The sequence below is a fragment of the Oryzias latipes genome, chromosome 17, assembly GCF_053564925.1.
Source record: "Oryzias latipes strain Hd-rR chromosome 17, Olatipes_Hd-rR_3.1".
NCBI lineage: Eukaryota > Metazoa > Chordata > Actinopteri > Beloniformes > Adrianichthyidae > Oryzias > Oryzias latipes.
In genome coordinates this window covers 21,979,123-22,001,248 of record NC_136253.1, presented here as the reverse complement: position 1 = coordinate 22,001,248, position 22,126 = coordinate 21,979,123, and the positions used below count along the sequence as shown (strand labels likewise).

At 39.8% G+C, this 22,126-nt stretch overlaps 3 protein-coding genes across 3 annotated transcripts; 2 read left to right on the top strand and 1 right to left on the bottom strand.

The window, feature by feature from the left end:
* The first annotated feature begins 2,157 nt into the window (after positions 1–2,157).
* On the top strand, positions 2,158–16,984 carry ap1g2 (adaptor related protein complex 1 subunit gamma 2). Its single transcript, XM_023965108.2, has 22 exons — positions 2,158–2,352; positions 2,766–2,968; positions 3,770–3,894; positions 3,964–4,105; positions 4,492–4,588; positions 4,672–4,748; positions 4,835–4,930; positions 5,730–5,810; positions 6,376–6,474; positions 6,561–6,616; positions 8,308–8,421; positions 8,730–8,870; positions 9,158–9,212; positions 11,052–11,174; positions 11,326–11,415; positions 11,537–11,664; positions 11,771–11,875; positions 11,984–12,137; positions 12,242–12,398; positions 13,092–13,243; positions 14,229–14,327; positions 14,514–16,984. Exons 2-22 carry the CDS (start codon positions 2,768–2,770, stop codon positions 14,622–14,624), a joined length of 2,403 nt encoding a protein of 800 aa, XP_023820876.1. The 5' UTR covers positions 2,158–2,352; positions 2,766–2,767; the 3' UTR covers positions 14,625–16,984.
* nedd8l (NEDD8 ubiquitin like modifier, like) lies at positions 16,796–18,848 on the bottom strand. Its single transcript, XM_004079044.5, has 4 exons — positions 18,669–18,848; positions 17,768–17,815; positions 17,363–17,445; positions 16,796–17,283 (listed from the first exon to the last, which is right to left on the bottom strand). Exons 1-4 carry the CDS (start codon positions 18,684–18,686, stop codon positions 17,163–17,165), a joined length of 270 nt encoding a protein of 89 aa, XP_004079092.1. The 5' UTR covers positions 18,687–18,848; the 3' UTR covers positions 16,796–17,162.
* An 879-nt stretch (positions 18,849–19,727) lies between these two features.
* Positions 19,728–21,609, top strand: LOC100049334 (zona pellucida sperm-binding protein 3). The gene is made up of 10 exons (XM_004079042.4): positions 19,728–19,883; positions 19,965–20,149; positions 20,216–20,319; positions 20,393–20,484; positions 20,566–20,746; positions 20,817–20,922; positions 20,990–21,075; positions 21,195–21,283; positions 21,348–21,446; positions 21,508–21,609. The coding sequence occupies exons 1-10, from the start codon at positions 19,817–19,819 to the stop codon at positions 21,516–21,518; spliced, it is 1,020 nt and encodes a 339-aa protein (XP_004079090.1). The 5' UTR covers positions 19,728–19,816; the 3' UTR covers positions 21,519–21,609.
* The last annotated feature ends 517 nt before the right edge of the window (positions 21,610–22,126 follow it).

Genomic DNA, 22,126 nt, shown 5'->3' with positions numbered 1-22,126 from the left:
CAACTGTGGATGCAGTGTGGTTTGTGTCCACTCACCAGCCTGTGTCTACTCCCACTTTTCCAGCAGTTCCTCCTCACCTCCTGCACACGTTGCTTTCTTCCTGCTGCATAAGCCACTGCATTCAATTGTGCAGGTTATAGGAAGATTTTAGCAACTTAGAGCTTTTTAATGTCTGAGAAACTGGTCAAAATGACTAGTTGGATCATTTGGATTTTTATGTTACACCAACCCCCCTTTTAGTGTATAACTGTGCGATTTCTGCCGTGTTTATTCCAGATGCTTTGTGTTGAACTTTGACAAACACAACAGAACAGTTTCCATGCTTTTTTTCTCCAAAGTTTCCAGCTTTAACCTGCTAATATTCCTGTCTTTTGACTTGAGAAAGGAACCTCCCATTGTTCAATTGTAATCTATGTTCTACACTCGTGTCTCTGTGAGTTTGTCTGCATCTGCGTTTGTAAAAATTCCTTTGATCGTCATCTCCTTCTCTGAGACTTTTAGGGGAAATACAGCTTGGTGTCGTGTCATGGAGCGTGATTTCATCGTTGTTCTTTCCATCTCCTGATAGGTCAGGAGCTCACTCTACCCATTTACATCCTGCTGCACTTTTTTGTCTCACTGCAGTTGTGGCTAAATCCACCCGATTTGTTTTAATGATGTATCTTGATAAGCTCATGCAATAAAAAAACAGATATTCAGGTTTACTTGAATTCTCATCTTACTTTTTGTTGGGTTTTGTATCATTGGGGGGCTTTCTAATCATCTCTGATGTTTTGTCAGCTGGCAGGTGCACACGATAAGCAAACAGTCTGGCTCTTCTCTCAGGGGTGAACAGTTTCCCGCCTCTCAGGCTGTTTTATTCTGCTGCAAAGCCACAAAAAAAACACCTTGTCTGTGCATTACCTTACAACTTCACGCTCCCTTATTGGCTGAAAGGTTTGCTACATCTACAACTATCTAATAAATGTATCTTTAATCCATGAATTTATCTAACTACACCTGTGGCATCACTGTTGCTAGGCAGACTATTCTGCAGATAAATGTAATGTCTCATTCAAAGAAATGAATCAACCTTTTTGACCATCACTCGTTTTTTTCCAAGTTCATTATTTAAAAAAAAGGTTCATGTATCATTTTATTATCTTACTATGATAAAGTTTTTGTTTAATTGTATTTTGTAAAATAATATTAAATGTTTTTTTTAAAGGATGCAAAGCTCCTTTCTGCAATCGGGGGTGTTGGAATAAAAAAACGGGAACTGTATTTCTGGCCTCGTTAATTTTTCATTTGCCGGTTGAAGCGTGTGACCTAAATACTCCGACGTTCTCCTGCTCTGAGTGATCAAATTGCAGAAGTAAATGCACAGGTATGAAAAGTCGGAGGTTCTCCATGAGAGTTAAGGCAGCACGTGCATCAGACAGGAAAAGCCGGAGGTTCTCCATGAGAGTTAAGGCAGCACGTGCATCAGACAGGAAGTTGTGAAGCTATATTTTCCAAGTAAAAGCCTGACAAACCTAAAAAGTTTTTTAGTGAGATTCAAATTTCAAGTTTTGTGCAAAAAGTGTCTGTGTAAAATTCTTATACTTTATTGAAACAGATTATCCTTACTGAATCTAGTTTTGATGGAATAATATGTTGTTGACTAAATCAAACTATTTAAAATAAAATAACGAGTTAAGATAGCAAGATCCACTTTGAGAACAATACTTATTTAACTGATGATAAAGCTTTTTTTAACATCTTTGCAAATGACGTAACCATAACAGACTCTAAAGATGTCACTTCAATTAACTGTATTAGCAAATGAAATTCATTACATTGTAAAATTCACCATAAAAAGAAAAAACACTTGAAAACAAAAACTGGGTTCTACCTTTATGACCTAAAATAAAAAATTTTGTTGTGTTTTCACTTTTATGAGTTACTATAATATTATTGTTTTAACAAGCTGAAAGGGTAAACAGCAACAAAGATCCACAAGGATTATACTTTTTGGAGCAAGCTGATAGATTGGTGTTATATTAAAAATACAACTTGTATTTCTTTATTTTCTTTTTTTATTATTTTATTTATTTATTTAGAAATACAACTTGTATTTCTAAGGGAAAAAAATCCGTAAGTGTTTGCTGGTTCGTTTAATAAAGTTCCAACAAAATGAGATCAAGTTGAAATGATTTATCTGTTTATTCACCTGGCTTTTATTCTGAAAATTCAAAGAGGAAGTGAAACGTTCCCCTTCTACAGTTTGACACAATCTTCATGGATTTATCTCGTTTGGATGTCCAGCCAAGTAACAGCGGCCGAGTGTGAACTGCACAGGGTTCCTTTGTACACACAGGCATCCGCATCACGGTAGGCTGTCATTTTGTAGCATAAAGAGGCCGCCTAGCAGACTTTCACACTAAGTGACTTCGCTTTTTTAGCTCATCCGCAGGGTTAGCTCGCTCGTGTCAGTAAGTTGGCTAGCCTCCGGATTTCTGCTCTGACCACAACACCCAGTGGAATGCTAACTTGTGTGTCAAAAATAATTCACGCCTGTTACACTTTGCATCGGGGAAAAATACAAACTAAATTACTTCACTTTTGTTTTTTGCCTCACAAGTTTTCCCATACAGTTATTAAGGGTGAGAAATGTCATCAACTGTAGCTAAGCGGGCAAAAAAAGAAAGAAAGCGTTACAGGAAGTATGATCAAGTTTGAACGTTAAGTAATTTCTTTTGAACACATTTCAACCCTCCCCTCCCCTCTTTGTTTGGCACACACAGCCATGTCCCCATCAGTTCCCCTACAGGAGATGATCCGGGCCATCCGGTCAGCCCGGACCCAGTGTGAGGAGCGCGGTGTCATCCAGAGGGAGTGTGCTGCCATCCGGGCTCAGTTCAGGCAAAGCGACAATGGGGGACGCTCACACAACCTGGCCAAGCTGCTCTACGTGCACATGCTGGGCTACCCTGCCCATTTTGGTCAGGTGTGGGGATTTTTGGCTAAGTCTAATCATGTGTTTGTTTGTGTGGGTTGGTATGAATGTGGAAGGAGTCATGGCTGAGTTCTGGATGCTTCTGCATTTAACTTCCTAAACACCAGCAATGCAAACTTGTAATCTATTAAGGACAAACCTGAATATCTCCCAACTGAATTAACTCCCTTTAGGATCTACAGAAAGCATTTGGGGCTTTCTTAATGGTATCAAATGTGAAGGAGTTGCACTCTGGGAAATGTAGTTTTGGCTAAATCATCTTTTGATCCATTTTAAAAGCATTCACAGTTGTCTGAAGTTTGTCGATAACAACAGCAATATTTTTCTCCTGATTTACAACAACTTGATCAAAGAAAAACTCAGAAATTCTATTTTAAGCTTCATTTTCTTTATATACGTCCTCCATCATGAGAAAAGGGCCACAAGAACATGTCAAAAGCACAATTTTCATTAGAGTGGGTCTTTAAAAATACATAAATCTGCACTTTTTTTTCTTCTGATAGTCAGGATGTTAAAGCAGTTGTAGCTACATGGAACATTTTACTTTTTTTTTTCTGTGGAGGAGTGTGATTCTGTTCTTTTATATTTTCCCTGGTATGAAAACACTTCTCCCTTGAGTAAGCCATGTCAAAATCTGTCTATTTATTCTAAGTAGGCCACTGAATCCTATCCAACTCAAAGGCTGCTGCTGACTCTGGTTGCCGGTTGTAGCGGTGAAGGAGCAGCTCTTCCCTTCAGGCCTTTTTGTGCTTCCAGCGGCTCTGCGTTTCACGGGCTTGTTCCTTTTATTAGATGGAGTGCGTTCGCATGATAGCCAGTCCTCGCTACAGTGAGAAACGAGTGGGATATCTGGGAGCCATGATGCTCCTGGATGAGAAGCAGGACGCCAGCCTACTCATCACTAACTCCATCAAGAAGTACGGACCATTGTGACACTTTGATACTGCGTTTTCCATGTTTATTAAAAGCGTCTCTGTGTTGTCCAGTGACCTTTCTCACAGTAACCAGTATGTGCAGTCTCTGGCTCTGTGCACGCTGGCCTGTATGGGCTCAGCTGAGATGTGCAGGGATCTGGCACCGGAGATCGACAGGTTGCTGCAATCGTCTAACTCCTACATTAAAAAAAAGGTGAGCGCTTCTGCACCCTAAAGCTGGGTGACACTGGGTGTCCCCCAGAAGATAGGTCATTTCAGGTGGTGGGAGGACAACTGTTGTTGCAAATGTATAAAAAAAGCAATGAATTCCAATCATATCAAGTTATCAAATTCTGAGAAATTGCTTTAAAACGCTTAAAGTCAATGAGATCTTGTAGTTCCTCACTCCCACAGGCCTTGTACTGATCTTGATGTGAATGTGCGCAATCAATCTTTTTGAGGGATGTAGCATTTGAGTGCATTTGTGCTCTGCCTCAGTGCAATAAAAAGAAGTAAAATGGAACATCACTCTGTTTATAACAACTATCGAGCTTTTGTGTATGAAAGCCATTACAATGCTGCTGTTTTCTGGCCTTCTAGGCTGCTTTATGTGCTGTACACATTGTAAGAAAAGTCCAGGATCTGGGAGAGCTCTTCGTTCCCGCTGCTCGTTCCCTCCTCAGCGAGAAGAACCACGGTTAGTAGGTATTGAATGTGTCATGAACTCAAATGTCCTGGTCCCTGATGTATCTGAATGTTTGGATGCCCGCTCCTCCGCAGGTGTGCTGCACGGCGCCGTGGTGCTCATCACCCAGCTGTGCGAGCGGAACCCGGAAACGCTGAAACGCTTCAGAAAGGTGTGGTTTGGACGTGTCGGGATGAGAAAGCGGTGCAGACATGATTGTGTTGTAACAGTTTGCTTTGGTTTTGGTTTTTCCTTCAGACAGTGCCAGATCTAGTTCAGATCATGAAAGGCCTGATCATTTCAGGGTATTCTCCAGAGCATGACGTGTCGGGAATTAGTGATCCTTTCCTGCAGGTGAGCTGCAGATAAATATTAGGATTTATTAATCCAACCACGTATACTTTTCACCTCAGAAGGTTTTTCTCCTGTAAATTGAACATGTTGGATACATACTTTGCACTTACGGTCCTCCAGCTCAATTGCAAAACAAATTAGCTTAACAAAGCAGTTATTTCTCCAGGATTCATTAAATATATACGGTGATGTTTTGATTGTTCATAAGAAATAAAGATCAAGTCAAACTTAGTCAGCATGGAGCAGAAGTTGATGTTCCTTTGAGTAAGTTACAGATCTTACCCCAGGGCTGAATTGGCATCTATTTGTGATCTATTTATTCATTCTATAAGTACATGCTTAGATATTTGTGATGTCTACTTAAGTCAACAGGACATCTGTAAATCTTGAAACACTTTGTGAAATAGTTTTAGTTTAAAACCCATTTCAATGAAAATGTTGTTTTTGGTGTTTTTAACCTCTTCTTGTGGCAAAATTTAATTTCTGAGTATTTGTTTATTCAAATCGTTGCAAATCAGAAGCAGATGTGCAAAAAGAGCATATTTGAGACTTCAAAAATACGGCGGGCAGGCCACAAGCTCCTTACTCTCCCAGTGGTCATTAAAAGACCGCTGGGAACGCTTTTAAAATATGATCAAACTGAATCTTCAAACACTAACTTTTGTTTTCTTTTTTGTCTTATAAAAAGCCTGTTTCTATGAGCTTTTACATTGAAATAACCGTCTTTAGTAATGACACCCATAATCCCTTAGCTTTGACTTTCAAAATAACCTGACCTCCCTCTTGCCTCCATCATTAGGTCCGCATCCTGAGGTTGCTGAGAATCCTCGGTCGCAACAGTGAATCTGCGAGTGACGCCATGAACGACCTCTTAGCTCAGGTTTGCTCTCCCAGATCAATAGCAGATGTCTGGTTGACGATTGGATAAATGGAAACAGTCAATCTTTCCGTGTGGAGTGTATGTTTCTTTTTCTTTTATTGCCTTTTTAACACACTGTTAAAACATACAAGAAAAAAGCAGAGCAACAGTAAAAATAACTCTACAAAGCAAAAAAAAAAAACGGAATTAACACCTTGGGTTGCCTTGTCTCTCCAGGTTTTTTAGATCACTTTCCATGTATAAGTCCATATAACGTTATGTAGTTTGTCCATTTCTCCCATCTGTTTTGACAAAGATCTTATCCTAAAGTTCAGCAATTCCATCACATGTATTTCCTTCCACAATATTTCCCCATTTCTGCTGTGATGGCGAATCTGTTCTCTCCCATTGTCTTGTGATTGTTTTCTTGCCTGCAGCCAGGAACATTTTGACTAAAAATCTGTCCTTTTTGAGTACATTTTCTGATTTATTGCCAGGAGTTTATGTTTCAACGTAGTGATGTCGGAAACAAAAATGAAGCAAAAATTCCCTGAAATTCTGCATTCATGTGTGATTTGCCTCAAAGGTGGCGACCAACACTGACAGCACCAAGACTGTGGGCAACGCTGTGCTTTACGAGACTGTTCTCACCGTCCTGGACATCAAGTCAGAGAGCGGCCTCAGAGTGAGAGACGGTGGCTCTTCCAGTCACACTTCTGCATGTGGTGGAATGCTCCATATCTAACGCCAGCATCCATGTTTGATCCATAGGTTCTGGCCGTTAACATTCTGGGCAGGTTTCTCTTGAACAGTGACCGAAACATTCGGTAAGTCCCTTTAACCCCCCCATCATCTTAAGTCATCTGAGCTGCCAAAGGGCCAAACTCTTTTCCAGCAGAGCTAATGGCTCTCCTTGAAGCGTGTCCTCTAAAGCCGCCGTCTGTCCTCAGTCTGATCTCTTCGGCTGCATTTACGATGCAGGTCTTGATGCCCAAATCCGATTTCCTGACTATGTCCGATGTTTTTGGCGACCCGCTTACATCATCTTGTAAAAGGGATCCGTATCCGATTTTTGCATTATTTCACACTATACAATGCTGAAACTATCAAACGTAGACGTTCTGAGGACTACGTAGCAGCTTTCCGCCGACCTCATTCGGACTTTTGTGTGACTGTGGTTGTCATGGAAGCAACGCAGCGACGGAAGGAGGCGTTGCCTTGGGCGCTCCTGGATGAGGCAGGCGCACGAGAGGGGATGCGCGGGACAGGAAAAAGGAGGGCTGCTCGGCCGGCTTATGTGCTCTCGCTGAGTTTTGAGCGAGGAAGTATTTGCAGACGTTGTGCTGTACTAACAGTTTGATCCAAGCACAGAAATAAACGGCTTCTAGCCTGTTCCAGAGTTACCGTTTGCGTCCCGACCTGGGCCGGACCGGAAATAACTAAGCCTGAGGCTGAAAGGTAACACGCTGATGGGGCTCCAGCTGTCCTCGAACAGCAACATCAGCGCACAAAAGCACCTTCATAAGTCATGTGATCTCAGTTGGTGGTGTCCTGAGTTGACATCACTGACGTACGACTCGCATTTACTGGGGAATATCCGATTTGTCTGCTTTCATGGCACACGCAAACGCACGTATCCGATTCGTATCCGAATTATTTCCACATATGAATGAGGCCTGATTCCGATCTGAGAAAATTGGAATCCATGCGCTTTTGTCCTGCTTACACGTTCACCGGTCATATCCGATCTGTGCCACATGAGAGGAAAAAATCGGAATTGGGTCACCTGAACCGTGCAGTGTAAATGCGTCCTTTGTTTCAGGTCACGTCTCATTGAATGGCGAGAGTGGAGGGCTGTTGCAGGTTCCTCGATTCTTTGTTGTTGCTTTTACACCGTACAGACTGACAGGTCTTACAGGTTTCCTCCAACAGGCCACTAACTGCTTTATTCCTGTCAGACCTGTCTGGCTGGATATCTGCCCCCACATTAAAGACCCACTCCAATAAAAAATTTTGTATTTAACGCTCTCTTCTCACATTTTTATTTATGTAAAAAACATTAAGATAAAAAATTGCATTTCCAAGTGTTTCTTTATTCAAATCAGTGTGTATCAGGAGCAGATGAAAAAATGCTGGCGACGAGCTCCCTGCTCCGCTCCATTCTGATGCATCCACTTGTAGGCAAATAGATCCATGTACGTCTCTGTTTTCCTCGTCTGAGTTGGCATCAAGCTCAAAACTGTACGGCTGGATAGCTCCAATATTGCTCGGCATTTTTGTTGCACAGCTAATGTTAGGTTGGAGGTGTGAGGGGCTGTAAGCTAGCAGGAAGTGTCTGTAAACACGGCGCCAACGGTCCTGCCCACAACTCAGAAGCGAATTCCTAATGAACTACTGCAGCTGCAGATGAACTCTTACTAGAGAAGAGGATAGAGTTTTGATCATTTACGTCTGTGTTTTTTATCTCCATAAAAATGAAAGTGTTCTGTTTTTGTCGCTTTTTTCTGCGTAACTTCAGGTACATTGCCATGACTTCCCTTCAGAAGATCGTTGGAACGGACCACAATGCAGTGCAGCGCCACCGGGGAACTATAGTAGACTGCCTGAAGGACCAGGATGCATCTGTCAAGCGGTAACTCTCCCCTCATGCAGTCTGTTTTGGCATAGATGATATCTTAAACTACAAAGGCCCCTTTTGTGTAACTAAAACATCTAAAAACTGAAGGGCCAAATTTAATTTTAACAATAAAAACCTTTTCATTCCTTTTTTTTTCTGGAGTGTTGCAGATTGAAACTTGCTTTGAAGAAAAAAGTTTCACAGAAATCATTCTGTGTCACTCAAGGTCACATTTGCACAGGGTGAACATCTGTTCATTAGGACTGTAGGTGGGATTGGTTCATTTAATTAGCACCTTGAATCTTTCGCTCCCATCCGTTTAGGCGGGCCTTGGAGCTCTCCTTGGCTCTGGTGTCAGCCTCCAACATCCGCTCCATGATAAAGGAACTCCTCCTCTTCCTTTCCTCCTGTCCTCCTGAGCTCAAGGCTCAAGCTACCAGCGGCATCTTTATTGCTGCTGAGAGGTAATATTCACCTATTAAATGTATTCTTTTTGTCACGTCGGGTGTAAATGGGACTCAGCTGTTGTATTGAGGCTGGAACAGTGGTGCACACTCACCTCACCGCACGCAGCCACATCCCTCACTGTGTCTCCGTGAATGGACGTTTGTGTTTGTGTGACACACTGCTTAATGGCTTCACACATCTGCCCGTGTGTGTGAGTGGGAAAGCAGTCACGGGGTGCAGTAACTTTTGCAGAATGCCACTTATGCACTGCTCAGCTGGCTGTGTGTGTCTCTGCCTCTGTCAGGTATGCACCCTCCAAGCGCTGGCACATAGACACCATCCTGCATGTCCTCACTACGGTAAATACAAACTGAGCCACTCACATCCTCTGGGTTCCTCACAGAGACTCACCAACTCCTCTGGTTCGAAAAAAGAAAACGCATGATTACTTTATGTATTATTTCTGGAGACAGTAACATGTTTTGCAACGTCAAAATGAAAAATCAAGATCTAACAATCGTCGTTGCTAACCAAAACGGCACAGCCGGAGTTTCAAACCAAAGGGGGTTCCTTCACCAATGCATGGGGTCACAAAGCTACGCCCTTTTGTTTTTCTTGTACTCTCTTCAATGTTTCCTCTCTGGTGTGAATCATGTGACATGTCGCAGTTTACGCAGATCCAATAATGTTATTTATGAACCCCAATCCGTTTCCTCAGACAATCCTCCCTCTTCAAACAAGAGCTAATCCAAGCTTTGGTTTGGATAAACTCCACCTATCAAAAAAGAAAATCCGGTGCAGTTCAAGGTGGTGTGAAATCAAAAACGGTGGTTCTTTTAGCTCTGTGGTCGTCACTGTTAGTGGGACGGGACGCCACACAACCCTGGCTTTTCTAGAACTAGCTAAAAAATGGAGAAAGCTGACATTTTTTAGAACATAACCAGTAATGAGACCTTTTTTCCAGCTTTATTCCATCAAAAATATTCTAGTAATTTGGTTATATTCTTAAAAGTGGGCAATCATTTCTGCCAAAGTGGCCTTAAAACTCTAATACTTTCAAAGAATTACCTATATTCAACTTTAAAGTAATATTACAGTATTTTCAGTGCATATAAACTTTTACATCTAATCTTATTTTGCCTTCAATATGTTGACTTGTTAACCAAATGTCACTTTTTAGCTTTAAAGGCCCACTCCGATCATGTTCATAGTGGGTTTTTAAAATTATGATTGTGCCGTTTTTAGCCCAAATCAAAATACCTGTGTCGGTCTCTGGGACATAGTTTCTGCAGAGCGGCAGTAGTTCATTAGAAGTTCGCCTCCAGGAGTCAGAATGGAGTGGGGAAGGGAGCTTGTAGCTTGCCGTAGTAACTAGTATGTCTTTTTTCAGCCCCCTTTTTTTTTTTTTTTGTCTGATCCTGATTCATAATGATCTGATTAAAGAAATACATAGATGATCTTCAGATGAATTTTTCTTCATCTATGTTCTTCAAAATCGGAAAAAGGCCACAAGAACAGGTTAAAAACACAGAAGTGGGTTTTTTAAGAAAGCTCGAGCTAACATGCTAATGCACTAAACCGTTTGAAAGACACCATTTTTGCTATCACCAACAGAGACTACTTTATTTATAAAGTTTATAACGAACCTTCTTTTTTTCTTCTAAAATAATCTGCATTATCATGAAGGAGAGCTATTATTAAACTCTGGATTATCTTTCAGACTGGAAAAAGTCTTGATCATCTGACTTTCTGGGGTTTTAAACCCTCTGTAAATATTTAACGCTCCTAACATTAGATTCCATTCAGGTAGACGTGCAGACACCGCTCAGCCCTTCATACGTCATCTCTCTCTCTCAGATCCTTTCAATTTACTTTTTTGTAAGATAAGTAGGAGCATGTGATGAGATGTAATACAAAGGTATTAAAAAAAAAGTTTTTAAAGTAGTTTTTTTATATAAGCTAAAACGTTTAGATCACTGATGCTGTTCAAAATAGAGCAATGAAAATACTAGAACCAGATTACATGTAAATATCTAGCTCTATAGATTAATGTCCTCAACTTTATACAAGTTTGTTGTCATTTAAGCTAAAATCTGTCTTCCTAGAAATGGATTCATTTAATTTCTTAAGGAAAATAACGTGTTGACCCACATATTCGGTCTTATCTAACGGCATTTGTGCTATTCCCGTTCCGCCAGGCAGGGGGCGACGTGAGAGATGAAACCGTACCCAACCTGATTCATCTCATTACCAATGCCTCAGAGCTGCACTGTTACACTGTCCACAAGCTGTACCGGGCTCTGCTGACTGACATCTCTCAGGTCTGTATGCAGGTCGCCTGCCCGTCCAGAGGGTCCAAACAACCGTTTAAATGACTCTGTGTTGGAAGCACAGAGCAGCAGGCTGTTGGTAGAAGGGGGATTTTGGGATATAAGAACTGTTTAGTTCTAAACACAACTTTTGTTCGCACAGCAATCCCTGGTGCAGGTGGCGTGCTGGTGTATCGGAGAGTACGGGGACCTGCTGCTGAAAGGAGAGTGCCAGGAAACCGAACCTGTGCAGGCAAGTGGGGCAAACCCGACTGTTTAGAATTTCTGCTTGTAAGTTAGTCAAATGCAAACAAAATAGCAGTGATGGTAAAAGTCAAAAGAAAAAAGGTTTTTACTAACCATTTGTTGATCAGGTGTCGGAGGACGATGTCCTGGACGCCTTGGAAACAGTTCTTCAGTCGCACATGTCGTCCTCAGCGACCAGAGGCTTTGCTCTCACCGCCACCATGAAACTGAGCACACGTATCACTGACAACGTGGAGTGAGAAAATCCTTTCATCGTTGCCAATTTCAATTTAGACTCAACTTGTGGCATCACGTGAATTTGGAGCTGATGAGTAAAGGGGTCTTTGTTCTCTATACGGCAGCCGGATCCGGAGCATCGTGAGCATCTACGGGAGCTGCATAGACGTGGAGCTCCAACAGAGAGCAGTTGAATACAATGCACTCTTCAAAAAATACGACCACATGAGGTAGACGGGTCTACCTTTGCTTTCTTGAAAAATTAAAGGGAGTTTTTGGCCTCAAAAAGGCCTTTTCCAGTTTGAAAACGTTTTTTTTAAAAGCTCTTTTATTTGTAGGGCAGCGGTGCTAGAGAGGATGCCTCTGATTGAGAAAAACAACTCAGGAAATACCAACGGGGAGGCCACCAGGGAGACCCTCACTGAGACAAACTCCTCCAAAGTTGCACAGGAAGAGCGAGTGCCGCCGCCGCCACAGCAGCCCGCCAAACAGGTGCAGCTATCGCACTCAAGGAGGCGATGCACACTCTGTCTATTCACATGTGTTTGTGAGCATCAAACCATGTTCCTACTTACTTGTTTTGTGCTTCTTCTCAGACGTATGATCTATTAGATTTACTTGGAGGCGCTTCGGAGCCGCTCCAGCAAAGCCCTGCAGCGCAGACCCTCCCCATCATCACATCCAGCTCTGCTGGAGGAGACCTGCTGGATCTGTTGGGCGGACTGGAGCCCACCCCAGCTCCCGTCACACCGGGTCTGTCCTACAGACACACACAGTACCTTAGAAAGAAGTCAAAAATTCAGACTTTGCTTAGATACGCTAAAAAAATCTCCCTGTGGCATAAAAAATGGTCTTTCCAAGAATTCTCGTATCAATAAAAAACATTTTGTGTTCTCAAAACCTAGATTATTTTGCAATTGAAAAACTTTCTTAATGAGAATTCTTTTCTTGTAAGACAATTGTTCTGGAAACGAGAGCCTTTTACTTTCTTAAGATTCAGTTTTTGCTGTCGAGCTGTTTTTGACTGCAGTAATAGTTGATTAAATTATAATTTGACATTAAATATTTTTTCCAATTTCTTTTCAAAACCTATTTTATTAGGTAATGATTAACAAATTTCACACAACCAGTGAAAAAAAAACTGATTATAAGTGGAAATGTTATTAATCAAATTGTAATTTGTCATAATAAAAATAACAGAAATCTATTTTTTGCTGTAATAATAAAAAGCATAACTTCAAAGGGAAAAATGGATATGATAAACTGATTTGAAAATTAATCACTAGATATTTTTACACCTATCCCTACAAACAAGAACAAAAGATAATGCTGGACCTAAAAAGGAATATTGTTTCTGTTTAGAGAGGGAAAAAAAGGTTTTGACGGTCAGTTCTTGAGATTTTTGAGTGGGTTTTGTTATCTAACTTTGTCTACACTTTTCCACAGCTCCCTCAGCGACTGTGTATGAGAAAGATGGCGTGACTTTGACACTAAGTTGTGAGCAGCAGTCAGACTCCTCCTTGGCTGTTACGCTCACAGCCACCAACGCCTCCCAGTCAGACATCAGCGGCTTCACCCTGCAGGCCGCAGTGCCCAAGGTCGGTTTCACCCTGAACTGGAACTTCCTCCCACTGGTTCTTAAATTCACTTTCTCAGAAAAATCCCCAAATCTGTTGTTTTTGCCAAAAACTGCCAGTACGAGAGCAAATGTTCTGATCAGACGAAAAACCAAATAACAGTCTGTGGTTTTATAAACACAAACCTGATTAAGAGGAAATTTACATTTTATTCTTCACGTCCACGTTTAAACAAAATGAATCTAAAAGTAAAGGATCTTGTTTTTTCCAGAAGCTTTAGCTCCAGTGTTGACATTCTTTCGACTACCATAACTCTTTAGTCGTTTTAATTCCAGCAAATTCTGAAGGGACTTTGTAAAGTAATGTGTTGCAAAGTCGGCACGAAAAGCTGCTTTTTGCCGCATCAGATTCACGTTGATTGTGTGAGCGGTCAAAGATTTACAGTAGATCAAAGAGCGTGTGTAATTTCCGTGTTGCTGGCGACAGAGCCGGTGCTAAAGGGTTAAAAAAGATGGATCATTTTTGGCTATTTGTGGACCCCAGCGGGCTATAATAGCAATGTTACATTGCAGAATTAAAACAAATGATAAATTTGCTTCAAGAAAAAAGAAAAAAGCTTTGATCCGATTTTGAAGAATGAGTGAACCCCTGAAGTACTAGAACTATCAAGTAAACAAATGTTTGTACTGTTAAGTTAGTTTTGGAGAGAACTTTTTAGGAAAAGTAGGCAAACAGACAGATTTTCTTTGACATGGGAAATCAGGGTTGGATTCCCAGGGGGCGTGATGAGCTTCGTCCAGCGTGTGTCTCCCTGTGCCGGTCCCCAGCCCGGATAAAATCCAGGGTTGTGTCAGGAAGGGCATTTGGGGTAAATCAGTGATTCGCTGTTGCAACCCCTGAAGGGATATTCCAAAAGGTGAACAACAATGTCGCGCTTAAAAAGATGAGCTTACTTTTTGTTTTTTTTAATGAATCAAATTAACCCTATTTTTTATTCGCCCTCCAGAGTGTGCAGTTAAACATGAATGCCCCCAGCAGGGACTCTCTGCCTGCACAAGGTGCAGCTCAACTGACCCAGTTGGTGATGCTTAACAACCCAAACAAGGTGGGTGTGACGCACGACAACACACAAAGCTGCCATTTAAAGATGATCGCTTACGGAAAAAATGTTGCAATTTTCTGTGAACTGTTATTTTTTTTTGGTCTAATACACTTGGTATAGTTCAATGATGCCAATCACAAATAAAGGATCCTGTATTCCCCTGCGTTTACATCCCATCATACCTTTCAGGTTAATCTGAAAATGAGGATCCGCATCTCGTACACCAGGCAAGGATCGGCCTTTCAGGATATGGTTCAGGTCGACTCCCTTCCCGGACTCGGCGCCGCCGGTCACACTTAGAAAGAAAGCGCACCCGGTTTGGGTTTTGAGATCCCTGCATCAAGACGTCATCTGGTCTTTAGCATGTCTCAAATTGGATAGGTGCAAACTCAGAGGAATAACAGCCTATGACTTGTCTTTTTGTTTTGTTTTTTAAAGCCAAAACTTAAAATCACTGTGTGACAAACCCAGATCACTCCATCGTGTGCGTGGAATGAATCCTTCTCTGCATGACTCTGTGTGTCTTTCATGTCATTTTAGCCTTTTCTCTTTTCAGCTGCATCAAATTAGCATTATTTCTAACGCTTGTGGTCATCTGTTTGACCCACTTTTAACTCCTGCACACGTTTGATTAACGCCCAAATGGTTCCAGGCTACAAAACGACTCCATACCAGCATACCTCCGCCATCTTGTTTTTCTGTTAACGTCCTACCTTTTTGTTTACCATTATAAACACTCCTATTTTGTCCTCACCCACTACATTTCTGTGGATTCTTTATATTGACAGTATGCACAAGAAATCTGAAGGCATCTCTGCCAAGTCTGAGAAATCGGGCTTTGTGAAGAATGTTTTTTTCTTTTCCACAGAAAACAGTATGGAGAACCGGATATTTTTCTACTCATCTACAGTAGAATCTCTGCATCTTGTTATAACAGGACACTCAGGAATTAAAGAGCCTAATATAATAGTAATACATTATTTTATTCGATATAAAAAGCCACTTTTCAAGATCTCTACTAAGAAAAAATTTCAAAACTAACCTCAATGTGTTCTTTTAAAGAAGGTTGTTTTTAAAAGTCTTTATTTGTTCTTTGATTTCTGCATAAATATGACTGGAAATAACTTATTTTATTTGGGAAGACAACATAAAAGGCCAAGATGCCACAAAAATATTGTTTTTTTGGGGGGCTTTATAAGCCATTTTGAAGTCAACTTTAGAAGCTTGCTAGAAAATTCCAGCTTCTTAAAACATTTTTTTTAAATGTTCTACTTCTATTTGACGATCTTTGAATTTGAATGAACTGTGTTGTAATTTGTCTAAATTTTGTATTTTTCATTTACTTTAAGCAATCTCCGATCCGCCGTGTTTTTCTGTTTAATCCAGACATCGATTTACCACAATCTACTTTTTTCCATTTGAACACAAAAAAGGTGAGTTTTAAAGTCATATTGATGCAGAAAGGGGACAAAATATCACTGATTTTGACTTTAAAGCACCATGCTTCTTGTCTAGCTTTAACATATTTTCAATGTAAGGAAAAACATTTTTTTTAGAGCCAATAACAAATGTTTGTGAAGCACTCCCTTTAAACTCCCTGAACTTCTTTGCCTATTTTTTTTAACTGTCTTTTCACTTCTAAGAGTAGAAAACACAAACAACCCAGCCTGCACTCGTGTATTTATCAGTGAATCCATTGCACTATAATTTATTTGGTGAAGGATTTGAATGGTGATTGTATATGAAGCTTTCATTTGGATCAAGCTGGTGTTTGACCTCATTAGTTTTTTCTTTCCTGTGCCTTTTCTTACTTTATGAAAAAGAAATATTGCCTCCCTGGCCAAATAAAAAGTCAGCTTGTTTTAACTCTTTGTGCCATCCTAGGTACTTTAACATTGGGAGTGGGGTCAACTGGACCCCACAAGAACCTTTTTTCTTCAATGATTTGTGATCTTCACTGGTGTCCATGGATTAAATGAAATCCTCTCCACCTTTATCCACGTGTGTCACGGTAGGGAGAACACGTCAATGTAAAGATGGGGTCAACTGGACCCCACAAGAACCTTTTTTCTTCAATGATTTGTGATCTTCACTGGTGTCCATGGATTAAATGAAATCCTCTCCACCTTTATCCACGTGTGTCACGGTAGGGAGAACACGTCAATGTAAAGATGGGGTCATCTGGACCCCACAAGACAGCACAAGGGTTAAAACTACAGCGTCATTATTTTTATAATTATCTTTTATCCAAACGGGACTCTTATCTGTGAAAAAGAGATGTCATGGTCCTCAAACCACTTTCACTTTTGAACCTGATCAAACCTGCAAATCATGTTTGGACCATTTGTTGACTAAGCTACACAAACCAGGTTATTGATTTTATTGTAAAATGTATGGAAGCACAAGTAGTTACAGATTTACTGAATAAAGATTTTATGCAAAGCAGTCTTAAGTTGAAGAAGTTTCACAAATATGTTCACAAAACCACTTTTACTTTTTTTTTTTTTAGAAACAGGATACATGTCAATCGACCTGACTTTTTTTTGCATTGACTTCACTACTTTAATGTAAAGAAAAGACCGGAGAGAATTTACTGTCAGCTGTTTGGCTTGTCTTTTGAAGATTCTCTTTTCTAATAAAGAAAATACATCTACAAACAACTGAGTGACTTTATTTACTAGAGAACAAAACTTAAGTGAGCTTTAGGATTTATTCACAAAAAGAAACTAACAAAGCAAAGCTTTCTGGGTGTTTTTTCCTCCTCTGGATACATTGGCACGAAGAAAGCAAATTCAAATATTTTCTTTTGAGTGCCAAAGCGGTGGCAATTGGCGGGTCTCATGACCACAAGAGGTGCGTGCTGCAGTAGTGGGTTGTTGATCCTCCCCTTAGTGCCAACACAAGATGGAGCACCGACCCCCCCTGGATCTTGTAGTCAGCGGCGGTCTTCTCGTCATTCCTGGGAAGACATTCAAGATGATTAATATGGTGGCAAGAGAAGGGCCAGGAAAGATTTTGGGAACAGCAGAGGAACGTACATCTGCTTCCCACTGTAGATGAGCCTTTGCTGCTGCGGAGGGATCCCTTCCTTCTCCTCCACCCTTTCTTTAATTCTCTCCACCTGATGCACAGTAAGAAACTTGAATGCACAAACCCCCCCACATCGCCATATTGCTGTCCCCTTAGAGGATGTCCTTCACGTTTGTATCATGTTTAAATATATGCGGCAGCAGTACTCAAAAGAATATTTATTCCAGTTATGATGGGATGTCAAGGTATTATAATTTCAAATTAAAGTGGCTAAAACATTAAATCAAAACAAGATGTGTGTAAAAAAAGAAAAGTGTGAACAAAATGTACATTTTTTGTTGTGTTAAGTGTTCTAATTCGCTGGCTGTCAACATGAAGACTAAACAGGACATTATCTTTTTTAATACCTTTACCTTGTCTGTAGGCTCAATGTCGATCTCAATTTCTTTTCCAGTAAGGGTCTAAAACAAAAAAATAAAAGCTTTCAAACCTTTTTTATTATTATTACAACAAACTCTACAACAAAAAAGTATTTGCATCAAATTATCAAGACGATTAAATTTTTTTTCTTCTAATTTCGGTAATATTTTTGCTAGATTGTGTCTTCTTAGTCATATTCTGAACTAAATTCAATTCAAGCAGCTGATATCTGAGACTTTTGCTATTATCTTTCCCCCTGTAGTCCTTTTAATTCCACGAGCTTCACTTCTGATGCGACTATTTTCCATTCATTTTTGAATATGAACATCTTTAACAGTAAAGTCTCTGTTTATCTTAATGGATTTCTGAATCACATATTTACCAAAATTTCAGTTTGGTTAATTGATCACAGAAATATATCAAAGCCAGGTATTTTTAGGTGCAGAAAGTGGAAAATATCTCACAGTGAATCATGCAAATGCATGGGTATGTATAGCACTTTCTTAATTACGTTTCTGCGTATGAACAGCTACAAAAATTGATTTATGAATTGACAAAATAAATTAAGAAGCATTATGTGACAGTAACTTAATGAAGACATGATAACGTTCATTTAAAGCTAACTAACTCGTTTGTTTTGAATAAGGTTGAATAATTGAATCAACCTATTTAGAGGACAATAAACGCCACAAACTCTTGAGATTGTACAAAAATACTCTCTGATCAGAACAAAAGTACGCAAATAGATACTAGTAAACCAATTACAGAATATACATTTACTAAATCGAAGTGTGATAGTAGAACCTGAGCGGCCCAGACTGAAAAAAAGGCGGACCAATACTTGTACAAACACCGCAGAAGATTTTGTTATGTTTTTATAAATTAAAGTTTTACCTTAACTTTGATCAACATGATGAAAACGAAATGTGCTACACTTCAAAAGGGTATATAATGTCTAGGAAATAAAACTATACGAAATTAGCACATCACACCGCAACTTCGGCTAACCGGACAAGACTTCCTGTGTAGCATGCCAAGACTCCGGGTACAACAATGTTGCAACAGAAAGGTTCCGGTTGAATCACAACAATTCCTCTCAAATCAGAACACAACATCTCACGGTGTACTAAAATAAACTCTAGGGGGCATAAATAAAACAAGTTAATAAAATAAAATAAAAAACTTCGTTATTAAATCAGGTATTAAAATAAATATGGAATTGGAATTGTGAATATTGCAAAGCTATTTGTTGCCACTAAATTTGAAATTAATTTTTTAGATAACGTTTTTTTTTTATCCTTGCTTATGTCTAGTTTAGTAGAAAAAAGCCCCATAGAAATGACTAATATAATATTATATAATATAATGATAAAGTGCAAGATATTATATGGCCACGGTATCTTGTTTGCAGCCAATTTTTGAACCATATTTCTTAAGCTCAGACGTGGATACTAAATTATATTAATAAAAATGTGTACAATTTAGTAGCTTACAATTAGCATCTAACACACTGATGGAAAAAAATGAATAAGAAAAGTAATATAAAACAAGTTATGATTGTGCATTTTAAAAAGTAAAGAAAACCCAGATGCAGGTATGTCAGATATCTTTTTTGGGGAAAACAACTGTGATGGATTGAAGACAAAATGTGTGATCATAGGATGTACCTTGATGGAAGTCTACAAAAGCAAAAGCACATGATTGCTGTAGATAGTTTTTAATCTTGCGGAATAACAAGAAAAATGCATCAAAAAATGTTTCTTTTTTTGCCCCCTCTTACATATGACTTAAAAATACATATTTATGTATTCTTTTTAGTGAGTGAAGGATTTTGTGAATGATTTTGTGTTGATTATTAAAATAAGGAAGAAATAAAAAGAGAGTGAAAATAATGTTTCCTCTTTTTTTTTTCTGAGACACTGAGCATGGGTCATTACATGCAGCATTTCCTTCCTGCCTTGACCTGCACAGGTGTTAATCATTTAGGTTTTAGGGAGTACTATAAGATTCATTCATTCCAGTCTGTTCTGAATCAGCTAGTCATGGGGACTTGCATTTACCTTGGAGCTGTGATCCTTGCTGTTTTTATTGCAGCTGGTGCTGAGCCAGGTATTCCCTTTTAGTTCAAGGATCTTCAAATTGTGTTTAACGGATTTTCTTTTAACTACCAATTTTCTCTTTGTATTCTAGATATTAAAGTTGTCTGTGCAAGAGACTCTGTGAAAGTTAAATGGAGGGTTTCTTCTCCCTTTGTGCCGTATGCTGCTCGTCTTTTCCTAGGAAGTTGCATGCCATCCAAGTGGCAACTTCTACCCTCTGGTGATGGGGAGGCATTTTTTGACTACAAGTTCTCTGAATGCAAATTTACTAAACAGGTAATGATTTGACAAAATTGCCTTGGCATGTGCCCCTCCCTCTTGTAACCACTTTTTCTTTTGCAGATAAAAGGAAAAAATGTAGTTTATAGGAATGAACTCAGCTTCAGGCCACAAGCAAAGGGAAGGCCCGTTGTTTTTAAGCAGCCAATTGAATGTGTCTATAAGAGGTATGGTTTCCAAGCTAATTGCAAATGCACTAATATCATTAATAAATGACTTCTTTATTTTTTCCCCTCCCAGGCCTGAGGGTTGGATTCCTCCATTCTTGAATCCTGGATCTGGTGTGTCTGAGGGTCACAGTAATCTGGTTTTTCACATGGCGCTGCTCAATGGTGGGGTTTTTTTTTTGTTTTAACTTTACCAAAAGTTTAACTACCGAAATTTGGTTCTAATTGTTGCTCACTTCTTCAAAGAACAACTAACCGGTGTGGCAAAGACAAATGTGATCCCCTTGGGTTCATTCATGCCTATATGGGCAGCAGTGGAGCAGAAGTCCCATCAGCCACTTCTGCTGCTCATGGATGAATGTGTTGCAGCCACCACACCAAAACTGGATCCTGGCAGCCAGGTTCACCAAATTGTTGGAAATCACGGGTGGGCCTTGAACTAATCATTTGAACAACAATGTTCAGACTGGGAATTAACAAAGTCGCATTGTCACCAGTTGTCTCCTTGAAAGCAAACGAGGGAGTGCAGTGTTCCTTCCACGGTACCATTCATCTGCCATTATCCTTTACATTCAGGCCTTCAACTTTGGACTTGGTGATGAGGCAAGTCTCTATTCTCTGACATTTGGACTCTTGACTTCATAGATTTTAATGGAAGCTTTTTGTTTAGGTCTACATCCACTGTAATCTGGTTGTATGGGATGAGGGTGCTCTTGGCCAGAGTAGAAAAGCTTGCCATGTAAAAGACCATGGAAGGTAACTTGAACTTGCAACATTACTAGAAGGCCATGAAACTAGTGACTCAATGTTTTTGGGACATTTTATATTTTAAAAAGCACTGTAAGTCATAACTCCCTCTGCCAACTTAATTACAGTTGGGAACTGCTTGATGATCCATCACGAAGCTCTGTCTGTAGCTGCTGTGACTCAGTCTGCAGTTCAAAGGCCAAAAGATCAGTCGGCGGTAAGGAATTTGGAACCTCTAAATTTAAAAGGTTCATGAATGAATTCACTGACTTAATTTCCAGAGTCTGGTACATCAGGCTACAACACAGTGTTGGGACCATTGGTGATAAAAGACCTGTCTGCTGCATCTAATGCTACACTAGTTGGATCTCTCCCTGGAAGTGAGTATCTAAATTGCCAGCAACTCAACCTGAAGTTTTCTAAGCATGTCTGTCTCAACAGGAAGTCTGTAGCGGCTGAACACGTGAAGGAAAAGTCTCTGTCGGAGTGAAATTTCAGCTGTAGTCTGTATGCTTTAATCCAAATAAAGTTTCTTTAAATCTTTATTGTGGTGGTTCAATCTCGTCACTCAAAAGGTCTAAAACGTGATGCAAGACTGACTCATTGAAACTGAAATGGGAATGGCGTGGCATAAAGGGAGCATTTGAAGTAAGATTAGGGGAAAACTCTGCATATCTGACATGCTAAACATGTATCGCTGCCACAAGGACTAGCAGTAAATTCCCCAGCTGACATAAATATGTACTTCTCTCATACATCTGAGTTTCATTTCGGGGCTGGGTAAAATGACCCAGCTGTGAGGTTAAAACTCAAATTAAAGATGGTTTGAAAGAATTCACTCCTTTTCTAAGGAAAGAATATGTAAACCTGTAACTAAAGGAAGCTTTACTGTACAGTTTTTTTTTTTTTGTTTTAAACATGACAAATCTTGTCAAAAGCATATTTGAAGGCTAAATGTACCCACTAATCTTTGACTTAAAATCTTAAGTAAATATTGCATATTAATGGCTTGGCTTTATCTATTCACTCATTCAAAATTGATAACAGCTGTCCTGGGGCA

Coding starts and splice junctions, on each gene's coding strand:
- ap1g2 (XM_023965108.2), top strand. CDS start 2,768: ATGTCCCCATCAGTTCCCCTACAGGAGATGATCCGGGCCATCCGGTCA. Junction 11,876..11,983: donor AAAAAATACGACCACATGAG/GTAGACGGGTCT, acceptor TTTTATTTGTAG/GGCAGCGGTGCTAGAGAGGA. Junction 12,399..13,091: donor CCCAGCTCCCGTCACACCGG/GTCTGTCCTACA, acceptor ACTTTTCCACAG/CTCCCTCAGCGACTGTGTAT.
- LOC100049334 (XM_004079042.4), top strand. CDS start 19,817: ATGGGGACTTGCATTTACCTTGGAGCTGTGATCCTTGCTGTTTTTATT. Junction 20,150..20,215: donor AATGCAAATTTACTAAACAG/GTAATGATTTGA, acceptor TTTCTTTTGCAG/ATAAAAGGAAAAAATGTAGT. Junction 20,923..20,989: donor ACTTTGGACTTGGTGATGAG/GCAAGTCTCTAT, acceptor CTTTTTGTTTAG/GTCTACATCCACTGTAATCT.
- nedd8l (XM_004079044.5), bottom strand. Junction 17,446..17,767: donor ACATTGAGCCTACAGACAAG/GTAAAGGTATTA, acceptor ACTGTGCATCAG/GTGGAGAGAATTAAAGAAAG. Junction 17,284..17,362: donor ATCTACAGTGGGAAGCAGAT/GTACGTTCCTCT, acceptor ATGTCTTCCCAG/GAATGACGAGAAGACCGCCG.